The 21,838-nt window shown below is 32.7% G+C and overlaps 1 protein-coding gene across 2 annotated transcripts in view; it reads right to left on the reverse strand.

Annotated features, from left to right (window-relative positions):
- Positions 1-21,838, reverse strand: part of LOC115889511 — a 149,955-nt gene that overhangs the window by 89,532 nt on the left and 38,585 nt on the right. Inside the window, exons 3-4 of one of the 2 annotated variants that reach the window (XM_030909530.1) lie at positions 7,307-7,539; positions 2,144-2,323 (exon numbers count right to left, since the gene is read on the reverse strand). In XM_030909530.1, the coding sequence (XP_030765390.1) occupies positions 2,144-2,323; positions 7,307-7,539 (413 nt within the window). The remainder of the gene's footprint in view (positions 1-2,143; positions 2,324-7,306; positions 7,540-21,838) is intronic. The other variant, XM_030909531.1, reaches the window with a different exon arrangement.

Below are 21,838 nucleotides of genomic sequence, written 5' to 3' on the forward strand. Positions count from 1 at the left end.
TTTGAAAGTGGTGAACAATGATACATTATAAAATTAAATATCTTCTTTGACTAATATAAATAATGTTATCATTGAATAACAGTCAAAATCGATTTTAGAAATAAAAATTACAAACAAATTCTTCTGCCTAGAGTTTTTCTCAGTAACAAAAATTTCAATGATCCGTTAACAGTCTCTTAAAAAAATAATTTAAATTTACAGATTAACACTTTTTTTGTAATACCTCAAAACGTCTAATATAAACGTCTAAAGCGTCCATTGTTGTTTGTAAGACCAGTTATTATCAATAAATATCACTAAAGTTAAAAGGTATACCCTTTAAAAAATGTTGGTGTACAGGGTGGTCGAAATTGGTATGTTTTAACAGAGAAAACCTATTTCCTGACTAGATAGAGCAAAAGCGACATAGATGTCATGGGCTCGATTTCTGAGACACGTTTAATGGCGTAAACCCCCTGTTGATATTTTCACTGCCAACTGAGATACGGAGTCTTTGATTTTTTTACCATTTTGAAAATTGCCCATAACTTTTTTATTTCGCGGAATAATAAAATTCTGTAAAAACGTTCTTAAGGCACTTTTTTAAGGACAATCCAGTGGCGTAATCAACTTTTTTCTATGTTTGCTCTTTTTGTCAGAAATAATAAAAAACATAATTTTTTAAATGGAAATCATAGTTGGCTATAAACTTAAAACAATGATGGCGTTTAATCCTTTCCAACAATATAAAGTTATGTGTATATATTTCTAAGAATGAGAGAAATATTAGGGTTTTTTATCTTTATATCGAAGCAAGCCATGATTTTGTGTTGACCTATTTACCTAATTATTATTTATCACAATTTAATATGCTATATTATTATTTATCATATAAGCATAATTAACAACTTTTGAAACGGTAAATTAACATTCTATATTAGTATTAGTAATTACAATTGAAATCGATACAATAAACAAAGAACAAAACTAATAAAACGTATTTTTTGAGTGACGAATAGAGTTTTCTAAAAAAAAGCATCAAAGATGTTCAAACAACTCCTTGTAGAATACAGAATAAAGATCTTTTGCGCACAGAATTACAGAGATTTATTAGGCGAACTGGTGTCCAAAAAGCTTGCTTAGTAGCCTTCTGCAATTCTTCTCTCGTCCCAATGGTTCTTAAAAATAAGTCGGAAGGAGTTAAATCACAGGAGCTAGCAGGCTAAGATATGGGGTCCCTTGTTCCAATCAATTCTCTCTAAATTCTCCATTTAATAGTTCAGTTGTAACCCTGGCGTTTTAATTATAATTGATAATATTAATATAGAATGTTGATTTACCTTTTCAAAAGTCTTTAATTATGCAGATAAATAATAATATAAAATATTAAATTGTGATAAAAAATAATTAGGCAGCAAGGTCAACACAAAATCAAGGCCCGCTTCGATATAAAGATAAAAAACCCTAACATTTCTCTCATTCTTAGAAATAGATACACATAACTTTATATCGTTGGAAAGGGTTAAACGCCATCATTGTTTTAAGTTCATAGCCAACTATGATTTCCATTTAAAAAATTATATTTTTATTATTTCTGACAAAAAGAGCAAACATAGAAAAAAGCTGACTACGCCACTGGATTGTCCTTAAAAAAGTGCCTTAAGAACGTTTTTACAGAATTTTATTACTCCGCGAATTAAAAAAGTTATGGGCAATTTTCAAAATGGTAAAAAAATCAAAAATACCCCGTATCTCAGTTGGCGGTGAAAATATCAACAGGCGGTTTACGCCATTAAACGTGTCTCAGAAATCGATCCCATCCTATGTCGGTTTTGCTCTATATAGTCAGGAAATAGGGTTTCTCTGTTAAAACAGACCAATTTCGACCACCCTGTACATACATACGTATACAACACTACAAATCATTATATATTTGTATTTATATTTATTGTAGATTGCTGTATTGTTGCACACACAATGTAACATTTCTCATATCTTTAACATTGAATATTTTTGCGCATTCACCATTATGTCAAGATTAAATCGTCTATATTATCTTTGTTTATATATTCTTATATTCTTATATTATACAGTTAATATACAAATTTATTATAGAGGTTGTAGATTCTAAACTCTAGAGTCAAAGCACATTTTGAATACTTACACAGTTTGTCGTTATACAGCATGGATACACTAGCATTATCCACATTCTCCCCTAGCATAACATTGACCAACTTTTCAATGAAATCTCTCACTTGATCTTTCTCAAGTTTTTTTAGTGATTCTAGATCATTGTCTTGAAATCCTGGCTGATCCATATTTGTAGTAAATGGATCAGTAAATCCTAAAATGTAATAAGTATATCATAATTAGTTCTTACGAAAAATTATAATAATTGCTTGGAATTTAACATTTTTCATGAAAAATATTACTTATTACACTTTAAAATGTACAATTTTGTAAATATTTTATTATACAGGTTGAGTCTTGAATAAGTGCAAATATTTTTAGAGGTAGTATATTTAGACGCGAAAAAAAAATCGCGAAAAAAAAATTGGAAAATTTGGAATTTTTTGAAAAAAAAATTGGGTTTGAGAAGCAAAAAATCATTTTCTTAAATTTTCAAAGTAAAATAACTCGTTTATTTTCGACTTATTTAAAAAACGGCAAAGAGAAAATATGTTTCTTTTATCGAGATCTACCAGCCCTGAAAATATTTGCACTTATTTAAGACTTACCCTGTATATATTTTAAATATACAGAATATCTAAGTGTAGATTGTATGGTAGGGGGCACCTACGAACGAATGGGCACGTACCTCAGTATCATTCAGGCAGAAATCTACGCTATCGACAGATACATACAACTTATCTTAGATAGGAACTATGGGAAACAAAAAATAACCATCTTGTCCGATAGTCAAGCAGCCATAAGAGCGATCAACCCAATAACCATCAATTCGAAGTTGGTCAAAGAAAACCTAGACAAGCCGAACAAATTAGCCAAAGAAGAAGTCCTCCTACTTTGGGTGGTAGTTCACCAAGGGATAAGGTAACGAAAAAGCAAACGATCAACTGAATCGCTGATTGTAGAAAGGGGTCGTAAAAAACTGAATTTTATAGGAGAGAGAAAAAACTGTTTTAATCCACATAAAATACACGCAGCGATCTAAAACGAATACATAACATTATTCGGGTTATCTAAAAATCATATATCACAGTTTAGTGAAAATACAATATAAGCTATGTCAATGGCGACCATTTTTAAATTGTGGACATGTCTCATTTTTTCACTTAACCGAATTTTATTTTCGATAACAGTATAAATTACAACATTTGTAACTTTCTTTCATCCCTGTACAGGGTGGATCAAATTCAACGCCTTTAAATGGAAACACCCTTTTCTATAGGAGATAGACAAAAACTAATATCGGTGTCTGGAGCTCAATTTTTGTCAAAAACATGATGGTGAAACCCGCATATCGATATCTGTTACCGTTTGGGAGTTACGGGGTGTTTTTCAAAAATATGCATTTTTAACAAATTGCTGTAACTTTTTTGCTATGGAAAATTTTGTATTTTTATGAAATCATTTCCAAAGCACCTTTTTACCTAGAATTTAATGGTTTAAGTATAATTTTTTTAAAATTAATAATTTAAGAATTATCAACAAAAAATTTGATTTCTTATATGAGGCACCCTGTATATTTTTAATTTATTGAAAAGAATTTAAAATTACCTTTCCAAAAATATAACACACTTGATATTTTGCTCGATTCCTCTTCGAGATATAGAGTATATAAAAATTGCCCGCTTTAAATAAGTAGGCTTTGAACGGCACCGGCTGTAATGCAAAAAAATTCTAGATATGAGAATCAATTAAAACGAAAATAATATTTGCTATGAGAGATGCATAATTTTATAACAATTTAAAATATATTTAACCAACATCAACACATTTAAACTATATCTAATAACAATAAAAATAAATAGAAAACCAAGACATGAGATTTTGCTACAGGTGTTCGACATATCGACCGTCTTGTGTTATGGACCGACGCGCGACGGGGCCGTTTTTGAACATTTCTCGCGGAATTCATTAACTCAGTGGGGGTGGAAGATACCCTCTTAACTGCTAAGTATTTCTAATTCTTGTATAGATTATACGGAAGAATAAGGAACCTTTATTCTTCCGCAAATATATCCATAGGATTAGATCCATGGGCACTAAGTCAGGCGGCCTCGACGGCCAACCGCTGCGATCTTGGTTAGCTATGCAATTATTCTTGAAATTGGCTGCAAAAATTTGCTGATAACTTCAGCGTTTTGAGGCGGTACGTCGTCTTGCTGGAAAAATGTTTTCGAGATCCATTAAGGGCATATCATCAATAAAGTGTCAAAAGCCTACTAGTTAAAAGTGGCGAACTTTTAAATATTCTGTATTTGGAAGGGGATTATAACAAAATATCAAGTGTGCTATATTTTTGAAAAGGTAATTTTAAATTCATTTCAGTTAATTAAAAATATAGAGGGTGCCCCAAATAAAAAATCAATTTTTCTGTTGATAACTCTTAAATTATTAATTTTAAAAAATTATACTTAAACCATGAAATTCTACGTAAAAAGGTGCTTTGGAAATGTTTTTATAGAAATACAAAAAATTCCATAACAAAAAAGTTACAGCGATTTGTTATAAATGCACATTTTTGAAAAACATCCCGTAACTCTAACGCTAACAGATATTGATGTGCTGTTTTCACCATCATGTTTTTGATGAAAATTGAGCTCCAAACACCGATATTAGTTTTCGTCTGTCTCCTATAGAAAAGGGCGTTTCCATTTAAAAGCGTCGAATTTGACCCACCCTGTACATTATACAACAGTATATAAAATATATTGTTGATATACCACAATGTAGAAGTTTTGTAATTCTGAAATTAACTTTTTTTATATTTTTACACAGATCGTTCCAAAATCATAATTTCCCTCATCGTCGTAATATTTATGGAATTTTAATTTTGATATAATTTTGTGGAAGGCATTTGGAGGGGATGAGAATCGCTATACCTTCCCAAGCAGAAATGAGAGACGACAAAGGTAGTAATGAATTTCGAAGTTACAATATTGCCTGAACGTTGGTGGGAACACTCAAAATAATAGTACCAAGGTATCAAAATGTTTTTCTGGTCTTTGGGAGGCAACTCCTTGATTCAAATGGGATGGTTATGACGTAATGGGTAGGAAAAATTGCTGATAGATAATTGTATATCATTGAATTGTCCACGATCACACTGAATTTTCCATAAATATTAGAAGAATTTGCCATCACATTAATATATTCATCAAGTAGGTACATCATTCTGTAAACATATTTTATTTATTAGCAAAAATTTCGATCACAAGCCAGGTAAGATTGACCTCTCAAAGGAAAAGAAACTTTGTTATGAAACGAGTTGTAAAACTTCTGGCTTCTTCTTTTATGTATCGTCAGTTCAGCCACAGCCATTCGTCTAGCAGTAACATTCAGTAAGGGATTTTGGTTTTGATATTTAATTCTTCACACGTCGTGCACATATCGTGATAAGGCCTACCAAAACGAAAAATTTGGGCTAAAATAATCCCATTAGAAATAGTATTTAGATTTTCCTTGAAAATCGGGGTATTTTTTCAGAAACTATTCATGCAAGGTTTTGACGTTGACGTTAGATGGTAGGTACTTCGTCAGCCATGATGAATAGCGAAACTCCTTAACAGGAAACGACTGAATATGCTCACAAATTAGAGCGCATAGTTTGAGGAATTCGGCTAGAAAGGGGTCATGTCCGGGACATGACTCTTTTCTGCTCTTCAATATTTTTCTATTCTTCTGCGTCAGAAGATAGTGACGCTAGGCGTTTTCTTTCATGAGCTTTTTTGTGACTGAAAAGCCCGATACGTAATGTTATCTGTGTACCACACTCCGGACATTCAAAAATAAATTTCATTGCTTTGTTGCCTCTTTGCTTTTTGGTTGTCGCTATTAACTGAGTTTACAATTCTTCTCCATTGCATTCTATTATAGCTGCTTCTTCCCACTCATACTGCATGTTAAACCCCTTTAAGTTTTCGTGGAAAATATGTTTGTGCCTTTTGAGTTGTCCACCCGACCTCCTCTTACCGTCTACAAGCTCACCGTAAAGCAGAGATTTCGGCATGCGGTTTTCTTGCATTCTGCATACGTGACCAGCCCATCTTAAGCGTTATTTTGTAATCATGACTTCAATACTCTCGGAGTTACCTTTTTCAAGGATATATACGTTTGAGACATGGTGGAACCATTTGAATCTTAAGAGTCTAAGGTGTCTCTGTTGCAACTTGTTTAAAGCGTTCGTGTATCGGCGAGACGGCCCCCAGGTTTCGTTTCCATATAACATGGTGGGGATTATTATTGCTCGGTACACTGCAAGTTTTGTGTTTGTGCTCAAGTCATGATTGTAGAAAACCCTGTCTTTTAATTTCCAAAAAGCTCTTGACGCGCTGGTGATCCTGTGTTGAATTTCAAAGTCGATATTGGCCTTTTCCGAAATCAAACTTCCGAGGTAATTGAATTCCGCTACATATTCCAATAGTTCTTCTCCGATTTTTATAGCATTGTTATGATCTTCCGGGGGAGTGCACATGATTTTAGTTTTTTTTTGCATTTCACCCGGTTTAGAATGGGCGGACATGTTTCATTTTCACAAAAAACATGCGGCTACGTGTCAGGATAACAATGCGACCATTGTGGAAAATGGAAAATGTGGACTTGTCTCTTTTCTACAATCAACTTTTTTTATTTTTTTCAACTATTTCAACTAGAAAAGGTGCAAACACTCCACTAACTAGACAAGAACCGTTCTGCTTCCCGAGTGGAAACCAACTTAAAGCAGAACTAAGCACCTGGAAGACTTTATCCGTAACCTGGAATGGGAATCCTCCAACGGTCTAAGAAACTGAAAGAAATTCCTCAGGATGACAGAGAAAAATAAAAAATAAATAAATAAAGATTTTCCTTGATTTACTTTAGAACAAATCTTCGAATTGTAACGGAGTTTCTAAAAGGAAAATGTCTCCTTAATGAAAACCTCAGTAGATTGAAGCTAAGAAACAACGGCGAATTCAGATTCTGTGAGGAAAATGGGGAAACACCAGAACACCTCATCGCTGAGTGTGCCGAAACGGCAACCATTCGTGCCATAAATTTGTTTCATCTCATCTCAACATATTTTAGATAAAGATCATTGCATACATGTTAATAATCTAAAATTATTAGACGCGTCTCAAGTTACAGGTAATTAGATTTTACCTACCTCTAATGTTAGGATGAATTACTTCCAGAAAACTTTGGAGCAGGGATTGACGAGGGTGGAGACAATTCTGGCAAAGCCATATTCTTCTCTTTATGTATCTGGCACATTTTTCTTTGCATACTCTGACGCCGCATCTGAAGCAAGTTACTATATCCTCGTTTAGAATATTCTTAGTTGTGTTCAGATATGTTCCGCATATTTCACAGTGCCATTGGCTTTTACTTTGATGGATTCTGAAAATAAAGCAGGTATATTATTTAATAACATGATTTTTACCGTTTTTAAAAAATCTTCAAAAATTGACTTTTTTGCTACAATTATGCAGGGTGAGTCTTAAATAGAGGCTTTTTTTCAATTTCATTTTTGTGTTTATGTAAATTTAAAAAAATAATTTTTTTGGTTAAATTTTTAAAACAATCTTTTCTGGGTTTTTATTTCTACTAAATTTAATCTACTACCTATGTTGCCATATTATCAAGATATAGTTTTTAACTTAAAAGTAAAAGAATTCAAATTCTTTTTTCAAAAAATTCCGAATTTTAACAAAAATGTCGCGAAAAAACCTCATACATACTACCCCAAAAAATATTTGCACTTGGTAGTAGTTTACCGTATGATCGAAAAAAATGCGCGTCCAAGACGGCTAGAGATCAACGATCAATAAGGCGAGTTTTGGCGAGGTCATTCTATAGACGTCATTTACTAAAAATTGGCATAAAACTTGTCATAAATTTGCAGAAAATTCTCGAATTTTAAACTAACCATAAAAATAATTTTCATTGAATGTAAAAATAAATTACTACTTTCTTAAGGCCAACTGGCTATAAACGTTATTAAAAAAAATTGGCGCCGGGAGACACGTATAGCCGTCCATACTAAATATGTTAATAAAAAGTTGGTAGGCAGTTCTTTCAGTTTCAAAGTAAAGGAATTTTTCCAATTTTTTTATCTCAAAAACTGCGACTTTGACTGATTTTGATGTTATTACAAATTTTGTTGCAAATATTATTCCTAATCTTAAATTGAAAACCGCGTTTCGCTAGCTACTGTATTTTTGAAGATACGATTTTTTAAAATTTTTAACCCCCTCCCATACCTCCTTACCAACACCCCACCCCCACGAAAAACTAATGGTCAGATTCTCGGGTGCCACAGTATTTTTGTGCCAAATTTGGTTAAAATCGGTTTAGCGGTTTTTGAGTTATCGTGTTACAGACGGACAGACAGACACCATGAAAATATTTTGTATTTAGGTCATTTATAACCCAAAAAACTCATTTTCTGTGAAATATTTTTTTTGCCGATCTTAATAAACCTATTGGTATGGTCGGCTAATAAAGAATAATACGACCCAAGTAAATGGTGTCTAGGGCTTGACCCCGGCAAAATTATTATCAATTGTCATTCCCCAGCCGTCTTTGACGTCGTTTTTTTTTCGATCGTATGGGATAAAACGACATAAATTATTTCTTTTGAAGTATATAAATCATATTTCGATGTATAAAGTTCGTTATAAAAGGCCATACTGCAAGCGTAAGCATAAAAAGTTATATTTTATATAATTCGACCATATAGAAAAATAGTGTGTGCTATTGTAATTATTTCACATGTTTCCATACCAATTAGCATTAAACTTGCTATAGTACATTGTCATTTATTTAAATAATTTAAGAAAGGACATTATTATTCAGGACGACATAAAATGTAATGCTCTGATTCGTCCCCTGTCTCTTCATTATACACACACATTTCTAATCAAAAAGTATGTTATTATTTTCCAATAATTAAATTGATAGCTAGGTTTTAATTAAATGAAGTTTTTTTATAGGATAGCCTAGTTTCTCCAATAATTAATACAAGAATTAGTACGATTATTAATAATTTTTTAAAATTATATTAATAATATATATATATTTCAGTAAAATTTGTCATGGCGTTAGATTAATAGACTTATTGTGCCCAACTCCAAGTTTTAGACCTTCAGGATCTGTGATGGGCGATGGGTAAATACCCAACGTGTAAGAGAAAGAACTATTTAAAATATCTAAATACAACTATCCAAGAACATTTTAGCTTTTTAACAAATACGTCTATCATAAACCTCAAACGTTAAACAATTTTGTCCGTTAAACAAATTTGTTTTATTAGTAAATTGGTCTCAGTTGGATCAAGGCAGTGGTGTTTAGAAAAAGTAACTTTTTTTATTTTGTAGACTTTCATCTAGTGGCGGAAAACCCAGAAGTCTTCTAAAAATGGATCCGCCACAAACACAAAGGTATAGATATTATCTTGAATATGGTAAGTCAAAACTAGATATTGCTGTTGTTTATTTCAAATATAATACCAGGTATTTCACATGATAAATTAACTTTTTATCTTTACCCAACTTTATGTTTTATGGAGTAGTTCCTATACTCAAATTCGAAATAATGAATAAATGTGTTTTTTTAAACAGCATATATTATTTAATAGTAGGCCTTCATCATTTAAAATTACTACCTGCGACTAAAATTGAGAATTAGATAAAGATGACTTAATTAATTTCATAATCAGTTTTACACTTCAATTAATAAACACCATTTAATGTGTTGATGGAACTGAAATTAGCCGAAAAAAAAATAGAAAATTGGAATATAAACATCGATTTTAGATAATAAAATAATTATTAATATATAAATAATTATAAAAAAGAAGAAAAAGATTAAACGGCTCAGCCCTCAACAACTCGTAACCGTATACACCAGTGTACACCAGTGCAGACACGCACACTCACACACTCATACAACCACACACCTACACTAGTGTACACTGATGTTACTGCCTTCAGGCTTCATCAGTACGGTAAGGAACCAGGAAGCGATGAAACCGATCCCAAAACACCAGGAAGCAAACGATGCAACGAGGCACCGTGTGCAACCCAGGAGATGGAAAAAAAATTGATGAAGAAACGAAAATAAATGATGGAAAATAAAAGGAGCAAACGGGAGCCTAAAGCCCCAATTTGCAGCCAAGTACCAGAGTCGCCCAGAATTGTGGGCTTCGTCCAGAACAGCCGCGGAGGTAGCCAACAGCAAACGGGGCTTTAGGCTCCCGTTTGCTCCTTTCATTTTCCATCATTTATTTTCGTTTTTTCGTCAATTTTTTTTCCATCTCCTGGGTTGCACACGGTGCCTCGTTGCATCGTTTGCTTCCTGGTTTTTTGTGTTTTGGGATCGGTTTCATCGCTTCCTGGTTCCTTACCGTACTGATGAAGCCTGAAGGCAGTAACATCAGTGTGCATTAGTGTAGGTGTGTGGTTGTGTGAGTGTGAGTGTGCGTGTCTGCACTGGTGTACACTGGTGTATACGGTTACGAGTTGTTGAGGGCTGAGCCGTTTAATCTTTTTCTTCTTTTTTATACATTTCCCTCACTATTTCTTTCTTGTTCATTTAAATAATTATATATAATATAATTATACATAGTTCAATAAATATAATAATTATACACATAGTTCAATAAAAACTAGGCATTAATTAATCATTTACCTCATAAATTATGATGAAAACATATGTATTTTTAACTTAGCCTGTAATGCATGTGCATGCATGCATACTTTTTCTCTTAATTTTATATATAAAACCGGGTTCATAGCGTCCTACGCCTTCCGGTAAGCCAGCCTTTACCGTACCAGTTGCCAGCCTTTCCTATTCTCCCAATCACCTGGACGAAGGTTTCTTTCCGACATAGCTTTATGTATTACTACGATCCACGCTGCCTTTGGCCTTCCCCTTTTTCTCCTTTCTGAAGGTATCCATTTCAAGACTTTCTCCGGTATTCGGTCCTCACTCATTCTTTCTACATGCCCATACCATACCAGCTGTCTTCTCTCTATTTCATCCATTATGGTTTGCTGGACATGCATACTTTCCCTTATCTTTTTATTCGATACTCTTTCCATTCTTGATATTCCCGCAGATCTTCAGAAGTCCATCTCAAGTGTGGATCTCATATAATATATACCATCTCATATAATACTATACTTTTAAAGATGGAATTATAAATAGTATGTTTTTTCTCATATGAGATGTGTTTGGACCATAATACTGAATTTCGGCACCCGATGATTTTTTTACGTTTCAGTATTCTTTCCTCAATCTCGCTCTCTGTACGCCCGGTATAATCTATCTGGGTTCCAAGATAGGTGTATTTACTGCGTGATCCTGTCTCTATATTTCCATCCAGATGTAAAGTTTCTGCTGCTTTGCCTATACATAAGTATTACTTAGTCTTCGACGTATTTACTGATAACCCCCACTTTTCATACTCGTTTAAAAGTCTTGTTGTCATAAATTGTAGGTCTTCCTTACCTTGAGCTACTACCACTTGATCGTCTGCAAAATGAAGGTTGTATAGAGTTGTTTCGTCATTAAGTGGTATTCCCATTCCTCTGCACGATCTTCTCCATTTTTCTAGGGCTTCATTCAGATAGATCTTAAATAACATCGGGGATAGGCAGCAACCTTGTCGTAGGCCCTTAGTTACAGGAAAACCTACAGATAGCGCCGTACCAAGTTTTATTCTTGATGTTGCCTCATTATATAGCTGTTGAACTGCTTCTATTGCTGTGTTGTTTATAGAGGATTCTTCGAGGACTTTCCAGCTTTTGGATCGGAACGGTGTCATACGCTTTTGTGAGGTCAACAAAGAGCAGATGTACCTCTCTATTGGTTGCCACTTTTTTTTCATTTATATGGACCAGAGTGAATATATGGTCTATACACGATCGTCCCGTACGGAACCCTGCCTGTTCTTCTACCTCATACGGTGCATACTACCTTTCAATTATATTTCGCAGTATCTTTCCATATAGTCTACTCATAGTACTTGTGACCGAGATGCATCTATAATTGGAACATTCATCTCTTTTTCCCTTTTTGTGGATTGGTGTTATCCACGCTTCTTTCCAAGTTAGTGGTACTGGCTCACCATTTATATATCTTGTCATTAATTCTTTCAAATGCAGTATTAATTTATATGATACGTTTTTTAATAATTCTGCTGGTAATCCTTCTGGTCCTGACGCTTTTTTATTTTTCATGGATTTTAGTGCTTTTTGTATGTCATCCTCGTCGATGGTATTCTCCTTGTATAGTGTAATGTTTAGGGGAGTATAAAATATATTTTTCTCTGAATTCTTTTAGTTCTTTTGAGTAGTGTTCTTTCCATTGTTCTATAGGTATCGGCTGTATATTTGTGTTATGAGATGTTTCTTTTCTTAACGTTTGGATCTGGTTCCAGGCTTCAGACGAACTCGTTCCACCTACATAGCAGTCACCTTCTTTACATTTCCTATCCCATGTCTCGTTTTTGTTGTTAGCGATCATGTTTTTATATATATTTTGTTCTCTTTTATAGGCTAGGTGTTCATCATTTTTCTTTATGCTCAGCCATTTATTATATACTTGTTGTTTATGGGTCTTCTGCTTATCTAACTCGGTATTCCACGTCAGATTGTTATTTTTTTGTGTAAATTCGTGTTTAATACCAAGAGCTTCACGTGCAGCCATGTGCAGAGATTCCAATATATGTTGATAGAGTTGGGTTGTTGGCATTTTCAGATACTGATCATTTAATTTTTGATCTAGACGACTCTGGAAGAGGATTCTGGTACTAGATTCATATAAGCTATCAAGAGTGTACTTATCTTTCTTCTCGAGATGGTAATAATTTTCTCTCTAATAATTTTACTTTTTTAAATTTTAGACTCCATCAACGATTATTGTAGAATTTAAGTATGGGAGGGGAGAAGTTATCACCGCGCATCCCTTGGTGTGCTGGCACCCAAAATAGGAGAACTTTATTTTCTTTGCCCAATTCGTTCCAGTTTCTCTAAGCATTCCAACACAAACCAACTTCGAATTGATGGTTACTGAACTGATCACTCTTAAGTCTGCTTGACTGTCGAAAATAATGGCTATTTCTTGTTCCCGATAGTTTCTATCTAGGATAGGTTGTATGCATCTTTAGATAGCGTAGATTTCTGCCTGAATGATATTGGGGCAAATGCCTATTGGTTTAGAGTATTTAGTTTTCGGCTCAAATACTGCTGTCCCTCTCCATCAACAATATTTATGTCCCAGACTTTTTATTTTTTTTATATCAATCGAAATTGCTCCGGGAGGGACATCCTTATTTTAATTACCTTGTATATTTATGAAAATATTTTTAAAAGTGCGCTTAGAAAAAAAAATTATATCACTTTGTATACACTTAGCAACTATGTATACACTTCCAACTTGCAGACTATTTTAGGACTTAGCTTTGACTTATCTTAAGATCAAATTCGAAAGTAGGAAAATAAATTAAATTTATGCTTTGTTTTGTTTTATTTCTGTTAGCATCTTTTTATTATCACATTACGTACGAGTGTAAATATTTGTGGAAGCATATGATAAAATTTCTTGATACCATAATGCATATTGCTAAATATGTGCGATGTAATATTTACATAAAGCATTATGCCATCATTTTTTTTTTCTAGTTTTTATAATTTTGCATTTAATTATATAATATTAATGTTTATTTTTCTACATATAGGTGTCTCCTCCAAATGCGAATAAGATGTATTTTTAAATGCAAGGACTTATTGAACAGATAAAATTAGATTCCTCCTCCATTGTTATAAAAATGGACGAGGAATCCATTGTTATAACATAACACATTTTGAGCAACGAAGAAAGCATTTCGACAGACGACATATAAAAATGACAGAAAAGGCAATAATTGTAAATACTTGTGAATAAAATGACAGACAACTGTCACTGTTATGTGTTTTCTCGTCAGACTTATGAAGGGTAGAGGTAAGGGGAATTATCTTCGTGTATTGAAAAGTGGTCACTACAGAAGGAACAATTAAGATGATGTTGCTGTAGCAAAATTTCTACATTTGAAAGGAGCGCCAAAAATGCTTAGGGCAGGAAATAATTAAAAATAGATAGTATATAGATACAAATATAAACGTGATTGCTGAAGGCAAGTGTTGCTATTTTTTGACTAAGTTCACTGTATTTATTTATAACCGCTAAGTTCAATTCAATCATGTATTTGGTTACTGTATTGTTACTTGTATTTATGGAGTGTAGAGGTAAGGAGAAATATTTTCGTGCATTAAAAAAGTAATAATCTATACTGATATATAAAATCCTTAAGTGACTGACATACTGATTAATCACGATCCTGCTCAAACCACTCAACGTAAGAAGCTTAATTTTGGCATACAGGTTGATTCTAGGGTGTAGAGGTTCGATAAGAAGGGATTTTTCGAAATTCCAGTTCCAAGAGGGTGAAACCACCCCTCAAATATTACAATATTTTTTATTTAAAAAACGGTCAAGTTTCCGAAAAAACGCATAAACACGTATATTTTATTTTGTTTTTTTACATATTTTAAGATTTTTTAAAAATGTATACAAATTCGAAAAATCTGGTCATTGATTAATCACGATCCTGCTTAAAGCGCTTGACGTAAAAAGCTGATTTTTGGAAAACAGATTGACTTTAGGGTGTAGAGGTTCGATAAGAAGGGATTTTTCGAAACTCGAATTCTAAGGGGGTGAAACTATCCCTCAAATATTAAAATATTTTTTATTTAAAAAGCGGTGAGTTTTTCGGAAAAACTCTTAAACACGTATAGTTTATTTTGTTGTTTTACATATTTTAAGATTTTTTATAAATTTATACAGGGTGTTTCATAAAATATGATCATTGAGTAATCACGATTCTGCTTAAACTGCTTCACGTTTAAAGCTGATTTTTGGCAAACGGATTGACTGTGGGGTGTAGAGGTTCGATAAGGAGGGGTTTCTCGAATCTCAAATTCCAAGAGGGTGAAAACGCCCCTCAAATATTACAATATTTGTTATTTAAAAAACGGTTAGTCGGTTATAATTTATTTGGTTTTTTTACATATTTTGAAATTTTTTAAAAAATCATACAGGGTGTTCCAAAAAGTTGGGTAATTTCCGAGGTAATTTCTTAACCACGATTCTGCTTAAACTGCTTGACGTAAAAAGCTTATTTTTGGCAAACGGATTTTTCGAAAGTCAAATTCCAACGAGATGAAACTACCCCTCAAATATTACCAAGATATATAATAATATCGCCATATTGTTTTTTCTCATGCTGACATAAATGTGAGAAAATTTTTTCCAGTTTGTATGTTAATGGAAATTCTTGCTTTGCTTTATCATCACAAAATAAAAACACTAAATCACCACAATACACCAAAACACTTTTAGACGCGCGTTTCGCTAACCATGTTAGCATCATCAGCAGATGATTATAAGCTCAATGTTTATAATCATCTGCTGATGATGCTAACATGGTTAGCGAAACGCGCGTCTAAAAGTGTTTTGGTGTATTGTGGTGATTTAGTATTTTTATTTTGCTGTGTAACACCAAAGGTTCCAACCCTCAACTGTAATAATTTATCATCACCATTACAATTTACTAATTAGACGCGAACGCAGTCGCTGGTACACGTTAGTTGTTTTATATTCTAAAAAATAAAAACAAAGCTTTTTTGGGTAATGTTTGGTTATGTTACTTTTATTCTCTTATCTATGGTTACTTTTCATTTTTTAAATTTATGCGTCATTAGCCCCATTGATCACTTGGTGAATCCTTATTCTTCCCATTTTTCCCAACTCAAGGAGCCTTGGAAAAATAGATTTAATCGTCTAATGCTATTCGTGTCTTGTCCTGGCCGGTTAAAATATGCCCAAATCGTATTTTTAATCATATCTCATTTTTTTCAAATGGAACGAGGGTGACTCATTAGCATATTTGGAAGAAGCATTTTTTATGAATAATTTGGTACCACACACTTGGTATTTTGAGTGAAATTGTCGTTATGAATCGCAGGTTGCAATTTCAAATAAGCCATATTCGCAAATGTCAATAGTTGACATATGATATGTAATTCTATTCAGAGTGTCATTTTCTATCGAATAAAGCAACGAAACAGCCAGGATACCATTTAAAAATTAAAAGTTGTAGTTATTTCCGGTGAAACAGGAAGTGAGAGAAAACAATTGAATACGTCAATCAGTCCTAATTTATGACATATATTAATATACCAAATCTCGATGTTTTATCTGAAAAAATAAAAAAGTTATAGGGGGTGAGCCACTTTTGAGACGCACCCGGTATATGTACACTCTCCATTTAAGTGGAAGTGATATTCAACTGTTTTATTATGGAAATATGAGTTTTGATGAATATGTTGTACCCAAAATTCAAATTTTTATGACGACTAGCAATGAAAGGACGGTCTGTGCATCGATTTCGGTGCCACACGGTATATATTTATATATTTTATAAATTATTGTTTTTTAGTTTTATTTTAAACAATCGTCTGCAGTACAGACATTGTTGCATATTGAACATTTTTGAGCATGTGTGTTGAATACTAAGGTTTAGTTTCATTTTTTTATCTTTTTTTGTATAATAATGCATTTTTGCATTTCATTATTAATTAAATTACAATTATAATATTTATTTTTTATATTTTTTCTTATATATACTAAAAAACTCTCTAAACATCTTTGTAGAGAGTTTCTATTAATTATTTTAAGGACAAACATTAATAAATCTTAGGCATATAAATAGAAAATAAACTTTATTTTATACTAATAAATTCCTTTACCGTATTTCATTACTATATATCAGTTCAACATTTAAATTCATTCAATAAATGTAAAGTAATATCAATTTTAGGCGTGAAGTAACAGGAGCATATTATTTTGGAACTAATTCCGGATATTCTATACATTAAAACTAATTTGAACGTTCTGAACACACTTTAAATTTCGATATTTCACACAAAAGTCAGTCCCGATCGAAAAACATAGCCATCGGCGATCTTCTGACGGAGGACTGCGTGCCGTGCATCTCATTTTCCTCATCATACGTCATTATTTTCAACACAACAACTTCCAAAGTGCACAACAGAAACAACAACATGAAAATATCCAGATGGGTGGTGTTCGGTTTATGGCGTCTTCCCGATACATCTCCTCTTACTTCCAACTCTTGTATACTGGCCAAAATGGGATAGATAAACATGTTTGTCTTCTGATACGACCTATATATCCGAGGCTATCCGACAGAAACGATTTTCGTGGAAAATATGCGTCTGTGACGACGTTTGGTCTTCATGGGTCCAGCACTGATTTTTTGGATTGGTAATCTCACTGAGAAAAACACGGGTATTTAGGATGGCGCGCGGTACTGGCACAACGAAAGTAAGAGTATTGAATCGGTCGTGCCGGATTGCATTACCTACAAATTCACTTTCTCGCTCGTAAAGTGGCACAAACGTTGTGCTGCGCGCCGGCCGGTTACATAACGGTTACGTAACCGTTGCTTAAGACACGCTTTAGTAGGGTAACGGCTCCGCGAATATAGGTTTGATGCGAACGCCTAGACTGCGTCGTTTTATTGTTTTAGGCGTAATGTATTATGTCCAGAACATGTAATAATTAAAACTATTAAGTAAAATAAAAACAGGTTTTTATTCAATATTTCGTAAAACTACCAAAACAAAAATAATAATTCAATGAAGGCTAAGAGCTATTAGTTTGTAGTAGGTATTTTGTTAAACAAACATTTTCATGGCGCAAAAAAATAATTTAGCTTAAATTTCCCTTTCCGCTTCAAACCAAACCGAAATATATTTTTAAGATTTCCATTCATCAATGATACTGATATAAACGCCCTTTTCTAAAAGAGATAGACAAAAATTAATATCGGGGTCTGGCGCTGGGGTCTGTAAAACCCAAACATGTTAGGGTTTCAGAGTTACAGGGTGTTTTTCGAAAATGTGCCTTTTTAAAAACCAGCGGTAACTTTTTAACTATGCAGAAAGAAGATAATAAAGCATTCAAAAGTTATCAAAAGAAAAATTGATTTTTTTATATCTTACACCCTGTATATTTTTAATTCATTGAAAATAACGTAAAATTAGCTTTCCAAAAATATAGCATACTAAATATTTTGCTCGATTTCTTCGAAATACCGGGTGCGTCTCAAAAGTGGCTCACTCCTATAACTTATTTATTTGTTTCAAATAAAAAACGAGATTTTGTATGTTAGATATGACATAAATTAGGATTGCTTGACGTATTCAATTTTTTTCGGCCACTTCCTGCATGTTGTTTCGGCCATTTCCTATTTATGAACTTATATATCTTTATTCCATAGAAAATGAAATTACCGGTTAAAAGATGCCCAAATCGTATTTTTAACCATATCTCAATTTTTTCAAATGGAACGGGGCGGCTCATTAGCATATGTGGAAAAAGCATGTTTTTACGAATAATTAGGTACCACACACTTGGTATTTCGAGTCAAATTGTCGTTGTGAATCGCATGTTGCAATTTCAAATAAACCATTAGCAGCAATTAAAACGAAAATAATATTTACAATGAAGATGCAGAATTTTATTACAGTTGAAACTATAATTATTTAACAACGATTACCAACCAACCAACACAAACACATTTAAACTATATCTAATAACAATAATAATAATAAATAGCAAACCAAGACAAGGGATTTTGCTACAGGAGGTGTTCGAAATGTCGACCGTCTTCTCTTATGGACAGACTTTCGCGGAATTCGTTAACTCATTGGGGGTGAAAGATAACCTCGCATAACCGCTAAGTACTTCTAATTCTTGACTAGAGTATACGGGCAATTTAAAAACAAATTTAAAATTTAGGATCCTTTAATCTGCCTCAAAAATAAAAATTCATAATTTAAGAAGATAAAAGAAGGTTTACAAATTATGACCAAAGATGATTTCTGAGGAAGTAGCCCTTACAGAATAGACCTCATTTGGAACATATCTTGAAAATATTTAGAGCTTATCTGGTTTGTAATTACATTGTTAATAGTTTTATTCAAATTTTTATTAGCTACCTATCAAAAGTTTCCTAGCATCTCTTGATTTCTCTACGTATGGTAACTTCTCAGCGTAAATACCTTGAAAACCGTCCACGGTTCTGAAATAAACAAAGAGTGCCTTTATTACGTAAAAAAAGTCTTAGCTTTTTGTGTGATATGTTGAAATTACAGTGAGTCAATGTGAATTAAGATAAAAAAATTGTGAGAAACAGCCCTCTAATGAAAATAACAATTTCAGAACTGTTGCAGATTTTTACATCAGGCAACGACCCAGCCACTTCAAAACACCGGTTCCCGATAGGTCACTCAAATTAAGCGATGAGAAGTTAAGCAATGCGAGCAGATGGACGGGTGACCGCTTGGAAACTTTGTGATGCTGTTGTTCTATGGCAAAAGCTTAAAATCTATTGAGAAAACTTCTCATTCATGCCGATTCGTGGCCGGATGAGATCGAATATCCCGTAAAAGTCGATTTTGATACTCGTCAAGTCAGTAAGTCATTTGACGCTTTGGCTATCATGACGCTTTGGCTATAATTCCTCAGGAATCTTTTATTTCTATCTGTATAGTGTCATCCCACTAAAGTTTGGCACACCATTAGATACACTGGGCCTTAATCTGGCTCTTGCTTAAAGGTTGATTCTCACTGTACCTTCCGTATCCATTCCATATCCGTTTCGTATTTTTGACTATATTCACGCTATACGTAAATGGTTCCGTTCCGTATCAGTTCCATACTTTTTATTGTACAATTTATATCAATATGAAAGTTTTATTTTAAAAATTATATATATCTTTTGAAAATGATAATAGATTTAATTAAGAGATGAAAGAATAAATAATACAAATGTAAGAACCTGACAACGCTGTTTCCGATACGCTTCAGTCCGCCAAAAAAATGTATGGACGGAAAGGATATGGAATGGTGTGCATTCTCCTATTCATTTACATGATATAATATTTTATGTAAATGGAAGGTAGTTATTACGGAAGGTATAGTGAGAATGAACCTTTAATCTTGCATTGGTCGGTCTTGGTCTTGCTTTTTGTACAAATCCCAGACAAAAATATATATATATATATATATATATATATATATATATACTATATATATATTTTTGTCTGGGTCATATATATATATATATATATATATATATATATATATATATATATACTATATATATATATATATATATATATATATATATATATATATATACTGCTGCTGCTGCTATATATATATATATATATAACATATATATATATAATTATATATATATATATATATATATATATATATATATATATATATATATATATATATATATATATAATTATATATATTTGTTACTAAATTATTAATAAAGAAAAACGGATATATCTGCAAAGATCTTCTTCTGGTAATGTTAAAGATATATGAAGTTTCTTAAAACTCTTAACGCAGTAAAAAGAAAAAATCCTTTAGCATTCCTGAACATCTTTCTAATGTTGAAAATATTAATTCATGTTTATTGATTCTGTTCGCTGTAGTAATGTATCTCAAGATGTAAGCAATGCTACAGTTGTGTTAAAAAATAAATTATCTGATCTATTAACATTCAGAACTGTTAGTGAAACGGATGTGTCTAAGATTCTCTTTGGAATAAAATCAAAGCGGTTGGGTATGATGTATTCCCATAGATTTTTTGGTGCTGTGCTGTCCATTTATACTAAAATATATTTACCATATAATTAACTTTTTATGAGAAATTCTGTATTTCCCGCGAGTTGGAAAGTTGCTCGGGTTATTCCTCACCCTAAGGTCGTAAACCCTTCGTCTTATGCGGACCTTCGACCGGTTGAGTATATTGCCTGTGTTATCAAAATAGAAAATGTAATTAAAATTCAATTGGTCAATCACATTGAAAACAATAATATACTGCCTGATACACAGTCCGGATTTAGGGTAGAGTTTATAGCTGTACTACCGCTTTTATTAAATATTTACAGATCATATATTTTAGATCAATAAATGAAGACAAATTTACATTACTTGTATTACTAGATTATAGTAAAAAGCTTTTGATGCTCTGAATCACAAAGCATTAACTAAGATTCTAGAACATATTAGGTTAACTAATAGTTCAGCTGTGGATTTTTTAGACAGTACCCTCATAACAGAAAACAATTTGTTAAACTGGAAAATCAGTCATCCTCATGCCGCACTCTAACTCGAGGAGTGCCACAAGGGTCAATTTTGGGTCCCATATTATTTAATATTTATACAGCAATTTTTCCTAAATTTCTAACTTATTGTAAGTCACAAATGTATGCCGATGATTTTCAACTATTTTTCTCTTTCCCGAAACACTTAGTTAAAGAAAGTTGTGACAAAATTAACTATGATCTTAAGAATATTTATGGAATTTCTCATGATCATTCATTGACCTTAAACCCCAATAAATGTGTGGCCATGCTTTTTGGTTCATCAAAATATAGGAAGGATATTACTAATATGGTCGATATTAAAATTAGCAATGTAACAATACCAGTTAAATCAGAGGCAAAAAATCTTGGCTTGATATTAGATAACAATCTCAGATTTC

Source organism: Sitophilus oryzae, unplaced genomic scaffold (assembly GCF_002938485.1).
Source record: "Sitophilus oryzae breed Bouriz unplaced genomic scaffold, Soryzae_2.0 scaffold_815_pilon_pilon, whole genome shotgun sequence".
NCBI classification, from domain to species: Eukaryota; Metazoa; Arthropoda; class Insecta; order Coleoptera; family Curculionidae; genus Sitophilus; species Sitophilus oryzae.